This window comes from Carya illinoinensis, chromosome 13 (assembly GCF_018687715.1).
Source record: "Carya illinoinensis cultivar Pawnee chromosome 13, C.illinoinensisPawnee_v1, whole genome shotgun sequence".
In the NCBI taxonomy this organism is placed as follows: Eukaryota; Viridiplantae; Streptophyta; class Magnoliopsida; order Fagales; family Juglandaceae; genus Carya; species Carya illinoinensis.
Window position 1 is genome coordinate 9,765,885 of NC_056764.1, and position 7,389 is coordinate 9,773,273.

The 7,389-nt window shown below is 36.8% G+C and overlaps 2 protein-coding genes across 2 annotated transcripts; one reads left to right on the forward strand and one right to left on the reverse strand.

Moving 5' to 3' along the window:
• The first annotated feature begins 1,185 nt into the window (after positions 1-1,185).
• Positions 1,186-4,388, forward strand: LOC122290714 (laccase-2-like). Its single transcript, XM_043098325.1, has 6 exons — positions 1,186-1,416; positions 1,524-1,675; positions 1,829-2,073; positions 2,174-2,302; positions 2,818-3,798; positions 3,964-4,388. Exons 1-6 carry the CDS (start codon positions 1,285-1,287, stop codon positions 4,092-4,094), a joined length of 1,770 nt encoding a protein of 589 aa, XP_042954259.1. The 5' UTR covers positions 1,186-1,284; the 3' UTR covers positions 4,095-4,388.
• A 2,212-nt stretch (positions 4,389-6,600) lies between these two features.
• LOC122290715 (small polypeptide DEVIL 13-like) lies at positions 6,601-7,389 on the reverse strand. The gene has a single exon (XM_043098327.1). It carries the CDS (start codon positions 7,270-7,272, stop codon positions 6,925-6,927), a length of 348 nt encoding a protein of 115 aa, XP_042954261.1. The 5' UTR covers positions 7,273-7,389; the 3' UTR covers positions 6,601-6,924.

Below are 7,389 nucleotides of genomic sequence, written 5' to 3' on the forward strand. Positions count from 1 at the left end.
TGATTCAACTTCATGATGGAGCTAGCTAGCTATCAAGGCTAGCCTCAGTACTACTGATCGGTCACTGGTTTAATTGATTAGCTTGGGTAAAGAAATAACGAAACGTGAACATATTATATAAATCCGCGTCATAATAATTACTTTAATTTCTTAAACGAATATGTAGGTAGGCGGGCCGATCAAATGTCCTTCTCTTTCGAAGACTTTCATAATCTGAAGGCAACATTGAGATTAGGAGGCCTGTCAAACACCAACCGGGAGTATCCATATTGATCCCTACGAGACGTAATCTTTCACGAAAGTGATCGATCTATCGGTCGAGATGATGAATAAATACTAGAGAACGTTAAAATGACATAAAATCAATGGATATTTAATGTCTTTCTCACCAACCTCCTGTGTTTTTATGAGTTTTCATCAAATGATGATAGAAATGATGCTATTTATTCATCTTATAAGATTTTGTTGTATCCAATCACACTTACAAATATACCTACTGTAGGTATTTAAGTGATTTCTATATCAACTACTGCATACTTACAAGATATAGCACGATCCAGTACTTAAAATGCATGTGACATTTCCATATCAACATATATATCATCATTGAAGATGATAAAAGTTAAGATAAAAAGTAACATTATATATTCGACACAACTATATATCTAATCACATATAGAATATAACTTTCAAAATTGCTAAATCGATCGATTTTGTCCCTCAGTTTTCCTCTTATTCCTTTTTCTTTTGATCTTTTGGTTAGGCTATATTATATACACAATAAATATCTAATATATATATTCCAACACTAGTTTTTATCATAACTGGTTGAATCCCATATGTCTCTATGTACTCTGTTATCTTCCAAAAAGGGTTTCGATGAACTCAAAATTAAGATTAATAATTAAGTACAATTAGAACTAACGAACCGTTACAAGGACCTAACAAGGGTAGCGATGGCCGACTGATCAATAACCTTTTTTTCAAAATGACAGAAAAATGAACTGAATCAACTTTAATGGCACTCCATATAGTGAAGAAATGGGACCAACAACGTGTTGTTGGTAATTGTCGTCTTTCCCAGACCTGCAACTAATTTAGACTGCAAGTAATCAACCAAACATCCCCAGCTGCACTGGTTATGTCTATATAAGCAACCCTTACAGGCTTTGGTGAACCACTGCAAAGCTAAAGGAAGCCAATTTAATTAGGGTACTGGCTCTCTCTTCGTGTCTGGTCTTAATTACTCTCCAAGCTTGTCAAAGATTTTGTCGACCAAGAAAAATGGGTGCTTCTCTTCCAGCATCTCCGGCATTATTTGTGGTGGTTTTTCTCTTTGCCATTAACTCTCTCTGGGTCTTTCCTGAGGTTGCTGTTGCAAAGCATGCAGGCGTTACAAGGCACTACAAATTTGATGTACGTACTAGTTACCTTGGCTCTTATATAATTTTGTGCTTAGATGTGCCTCATAAATTCAAAATATTTTTTCTGAAACTTAACTTACTTTTTTTTTTAATTCCCAGATAAGGTTGCAAAATGTCACCCGATTGTGCCACACAAAGACCATGGTGACAGTTAATGGGATGTTCCCCGGGCCTCGAGTTTTTGCCAGAGAAGGTGACAGATTGGTAGTTAAGGTGGTCAATCATGTTCCAAACAACATCACCATCCATTGGTACGATACCACATATTTCTAATTAGCTAGACTCGATCAGAACTTGCCCGCTATTTAACACTGCTGCATTATTATCATATTTCCATGCATGATCATAATTTTATCGATTTCTAATGTTTTTGGTGAATGTGGCATGGATGAAAATTAAAACAGGCATGGAATCAGACAACTAAGGAGCGGATGGTTCGATGGGCCATCATATATAACACAATGCCCTATTCAAACTGGGCAGAGTTATGTGTACAACTTCACCATTGTTGGCCAAAGAGGAACTCTCTTCTGGCATGCCCACATCTCATGGCTTAGAGCTACCGTCTATGGACCCCTTATCATCCTCCCCAAGCGGAATGCATCCTACCCTTTTGCCAAACCACACAAGGAGGTCCCCATCATATTTGGTAACTATAAATTATTAAAAGATCATTAATTTTCAGATTGAATATGACCAAATTATACTTATTTATAACTATAAATTAATTACTGATTAACCATATATAGGAGAGTGGTGGAATGTTGATCCAGAGGCAGTTATCAGACAGGCTCTTCAGAATGGAGCCGGTCCAAATGTTTCCGATGCCTACACCATTAATGGACTTCCCGGACCTTTGTACAATTGTTCTAAGAAAGGTACTTAATTATCAGTTTAGTTTTCTTCATGACTAGATAATTATTAATTACGCTATAATAAAAAATGGTAAACATATTTACGAACAATGTTATTATTTACTCTAATTTATTATTTTTGTCATCCCTAGCTAACTATATATATGGCGTTAGCGTTTTAAGTGATTTTATGAATTGACTACTTAAATGGGCACCAGTCAATCAAAATGTAGGCAAACGTGCTTGGGAAAAAAAATAAAAATGAAAAGTAATATTATTCCATTTCTATACATGCAAACTGAAATAATATTCATAATAATTTGTTCTTTAGAGGAAAAAAAAAATTCATAATTTGTTGTGTCTAAAGGGGAAAAAAGCTTTGAGTTCTTCGTAAAAATAAGTTATGAGACATGTCATTGGATATGATTAAACAAACTTTGGCTTATCATTTCTCGAATAATATGCATTGTCACTTAATTAACAGAGACGTGCCAATTCACCACAAAGTGTGTACTTGCTTCTGCTATTGCACTTTGCAGATACGTACAGGCTAAAGGTAAAGCCGGGGAAGACATATCTTCTCCGTTTGATCAACGCTGCACTCAACGACGAGCTCTTTTTCAGCATAGCAAACCACAGCCTAACCATTGTCGAAGCAGATGCAGTTTACATCAAGCCTTTCAATACCAATATATTGGTCCTCACACCAGGACAGACCACAAATGTTCTTCTGAAGACGAAGCCCAACGACCCCAGTACCACATTCCTCATGTTAGCCAGACCATATTTCACCGGTATGGGCACCTTCGACAACTCCACGGTGGCCGGCATTCTCGAGTACGAGAATCCGTCGACTTCTTCTACTCCCACCCCTTTGAAAAGACGTCCACTTCTCAGACCCAAACTCGCTCCAATGAATTCCACTATCTCCACTTCCTTCGTCATGAATTTCACCAGGAAATTTCGAAGCTTGGCCAATGCTAAATTCCCTGCCAACGTGCCCCAAACTGTGCAGAAGCGGTTCTTCTTCACCTTAGGTCTCGGAACCAACCCTTGCCCCAAAAACCAAACCTGCCAAGGTCCTAACAATAGCTCCAAGTTTGCAGCGTCAATTAATAACGTCTCCTTTATTCTCCCCACAACAGCACTCCTCCAAGCACATTTCTCCGGGAGATCAAATGGTGTTTACACCACTGATTTTCCAAGCTCTCCTCTCCGACCATTCAACTACACCGGCACTCCACCCAACAACACACGTGTGAGCAATGGAACCAAAGTGGTGGTGCTGCAATATAACACAAGTGTGGAGTTCGTGATGCAGGACACTAGCATTTTGGGTGCCGAGAGCCATCCTCTCCATCTTCATGGCTTCAACTTCTTTGTTGTTGGCCAAGGTTTTGGCAACTTTAATCCCAACAAAGACCCTGCCAACTTTAACCTCGTTGACCCGGTTGAAAGGAACACCTTTGGTGTGCCAGCCGGTGGTTGGGTGGCGATTCGATTCATTGCAGACAACCCAGGTGAAAAAAGATTAACCATTTCTTTTCTTACTTAATGATTACGACATTGGGTATAACTAATGATGGAAAGTCTGTCACTTTCACAAATCCAACCTTCTAATCTAGGAGGTGTGTAATGAATTTGTCTTTATGACGTCGCTTTTTTTTTTTTTGGACATAAAACAGGTGTTTGGTTGATGCATTGCCACTTCGATGTCCATCTCAGCTGGGGTTTAAGAATGGCCTGGATTGTCCAGGATGGGAAGCTCCCTAATCAGAAGTTGCCTCCTCCACCGTCGGACTTTCCCAAATGTTGACCTTTGACTTTGAGCCTCCTGGGCGCAGGCGACAAGTTTTTTTTTGGTAATTTATTTTGGTCGTGTTATGCAATATTTTGCCTTTCAAAGAGCACTAGGGAAAACCCACATTGATATTCAACAAAATTATATTCATTGTTTGTCCGGCTTGCATGCCTCTCTTAATATTTTTCTAGGATAAAACTCCACCGAGAAATTGGAGGTCCAAGAAAAGGGTGGAGGAGGTTTTTGTACCATCTACATATTTCAATATTGTTTTTGTTTGAGAATAAATAACAGCAATATTCATTTCAACTCTGCAAAGCCCCAATTAATTAGTAGTGGTACTGATCCCAATATATCGAAGGTGAGATTAGGATCAAGTCCGACCTCCATATCCGGCCATTAGCTTAAAAAAAAATTACTTTGGGTACTTGACATTCAAGTAGTGCTATGCTCGCCTCACACTTCGGCTTTTCTTTTTTAAAAAAGAAAATGGTCATCAGTTATTGTCACGCGCGTAATTAAAGGATAAGAAAACTTTTATTTTTCAAACTTTATTATTACCACAGCAAACGTCACGTAAATGATGCCAAAGCTTATCATATTAATTAATACAAAGATATTTGTATTTTTAATTTTTAGTAATCGAAACTGTTATAAGAAAGCTCATGGCCGTAAACACATGATCAATTTGTAAGTAGCAGAATTAAAAATAAATAAATAAAATTGAATAGTATAAAACGTCAAGCTATTCATGTGCTATTATTTATTGTGGCTTTTGACGGTGGATCTATATCATTCAGTTCGCTCACGTGTGAATCCATATTATATATAATAATAATAATAATAAAACCATATCATTAGTGGAAAAAAAAACCATTACATACTGTTTTTGTCGAGCCATATGGTTTGAAAAACAAACATCGAGATATTATGCCACCACATTTCAATATTTTCAATATTTCGAACATAACGGGCAAGCCTATGTGCCGTCTCTTTTCCTAACCTATGAGCATGTAGGATTTTGCGTTCTGTGAACGGAGCAAGCGCTTTGCTTCTTTTAGCAGGTTCTCAAGAGCTGAGAAAGAGTTTTGCTTCTTATAATTTCTTGACCATCAACATAAAGTCACTCTCAATGAATCATTTAGAAAAATCCAAGTTTGCACATAAGATCACTAGTTGGGTGCTAAAACATCATAGATAGATGTGCTAATATCTCAGTTTCCCAATTCTGTCCAAATCCATGGCTTTCTAAGAAGAGAGAGGGAGAGGGAGCGCCCTAATATCAGGAGCATGATTCTTGTACTGTTTCCTAATTTCGGCTCCAAAACAAGTCGTCCAAGTGATCAATAATTCTACTTAGCAATATCCCACACACCATACATTTTTAATTTTTTTTCCTTTTCCTCATAATAAGTATGTGGTATATGGATGATGAGTAGAACAACTCAATTAGTTTAGCAGGGATAAAACAAAAACTAAAATTTAAACTACCTATGATGTGTGGTGTTGGATGTTGAGTAGTATAACCCCATCCGAGTAGCCCTAAACATTCAAAGGAAGATACATATCAAAGGGCATGGAATGCAACATTTGTCAGAAAGAACCATGGAGTGATGATATATGAAAGTGATGATATATGAAAGTTTTTAGGCTTGCTTTGCATTTGTGATGGTGCAATTGAAATGAGAATCATCATGGGTTAGAGTTATTATACAAGTTTTACCATATTGGTTTTACAAACTGAAGTATTAATAACTAAAAGTTCAAATAAAAAAGGTAAGTGAAACTAATATTTATGACATTAATATTGAATAGTGATACAGGTACAAAGAAATTTCAAAAAATTAAATTTACAAATTAACTTGATTTTATGTTATACGTTAGATCTACTTTATAATAAAAATAATTTTACAATTTAATGTATTGCATCAAACTACATCAATTTATAAGTTTATTTTTATTAAATCCCTTTATTGCTAAAATATTTATCTTAATAATGTATCACCAATCATGATTGAATTTAGTAAGCAACAGACCGTGAATTAGAGTTATAAAGTGAGGGGATTGTTTTAGAAGTTGTTGTTAAATAATTTAGTTTTTTTGTTTTTCTTTCTGTTTAAACTCAGACGGAAATCATGGTAGATGGGAAGGATTAAGCGAAAGATGAAGAAAAAAATACAAAACTTGACTTGGTGTCATTTTAAGAGAATCCACACACAGCTCTCAGAGGAGCTCGGAAAAGGAGACTTGCCTTTCCAATGCAGATCCAAATATAAATAATGTCTTGTATATTGGCGGTTCCAAGTTCCAACAGCTGAAGCGAATCTCTTCCCCCATCAAAACAGAGAGAAGAGGAAGAAGAATAAGAACAAAAAGAAACAGATTGATAGAGATCATGAAATCTAGTGCCTAATGGTACCTCTTGGTGGGAAGAGAAGTCATCAGAGAATGGAAGGGTTCCCAGTGTTGAAAATTTGATTAAAGTATCAAAGTAATAGGAAGTCTTGCCAGTATTGAGAGATAAGTGAAGTCCATCAATCAGAAACCACAAACTACAAATCAAGGACCTTTAAGTTATTAATGAAATCCATTTGATATGATCTCTTCTTACAATGTGTAACACTTTTAGCTCATTAATTCGACTGTAATTACAATTAAATTGATCGGATGTAAAGCACATGAAAAATCAAGAAATATGACACTAATCTTTTCTAGATCAGATGGCAAGAAAATTTCTATGAGTTTTCGAACAAAACCCAAATGCCCATCTCGCATAAATGAAGGAAAAAGAGCAAGCAACAGCGAGCACTCAAATCTATGACATATACTTTTTCTTGTCTTCCAATCAAGAATCGCCATGCTTGTTCCAACAAACAAGCATGGCGACGCAGCGCCTCATGATGTAAAACCTGGCCTTTTGTTCCTTTGCTAAGCTACTACATTTGCGGCTGATGGAAGAGCTCTTTTGCGAGAAGCTCCGGGGAAGAGTGCACTTTGGAGAGGAACTTTTCAGGGAAAAACTCCTCAGGAGAGGGGACTTTGAAGAAGAGCTCTTTGTTGAAGAACTCCTTGTGAATGGAGAATTACAAGAAGAGATCTTTGTTGAAGAACTCCTTGAGAATACAGACTTGGAAGGAATTGAGGAATGGCTAATTGAACCTTCCTTCTTTGATAACTTCCATATCTCATCCATGTAAATTCTCAATAATCTGAGGAAGCTGATCTTTTCTCTCCTTGACTTCTTTGTATGGATGAGTCTCCCTCTGTCTGAAGTGGGCAGAGAAAAAGAGAGGTGCTGTAGGAGAGATTT

Excerpts from the sequence above, each read along its gene's own strand:
- LOC122290715 (XM_043098327.1), bottom strand. The coding sequence starts at position 7,272 with ATGGATGAGATATGGAAGTTATCAAAGAAGGAAGGTTCAATTAGCCAT.
- LOC122290714 (XM_043098325.1), top strand. The coding sequence starts at position 1,285 with ATGGGTGCTTCTCTTCCAGCATCTCCGGCATTATTTGTGGTGGTTTTT. Across the intron at positions 2,074-2,173 it reads GGAGGTCCCCATCATATTTG|GAGAGTGGTGGAATGTTGAT; the intron begins GTAACTATAAAT and ends AACCATATATAG. Across the intron at positions 3,799-3,963 it reads ATTCATTGCAGACAACCCAG|GTGTTTGGTTGATGCATTGC; the intron begins GTGAAAAAAGAT and ends GACATAAAACAG.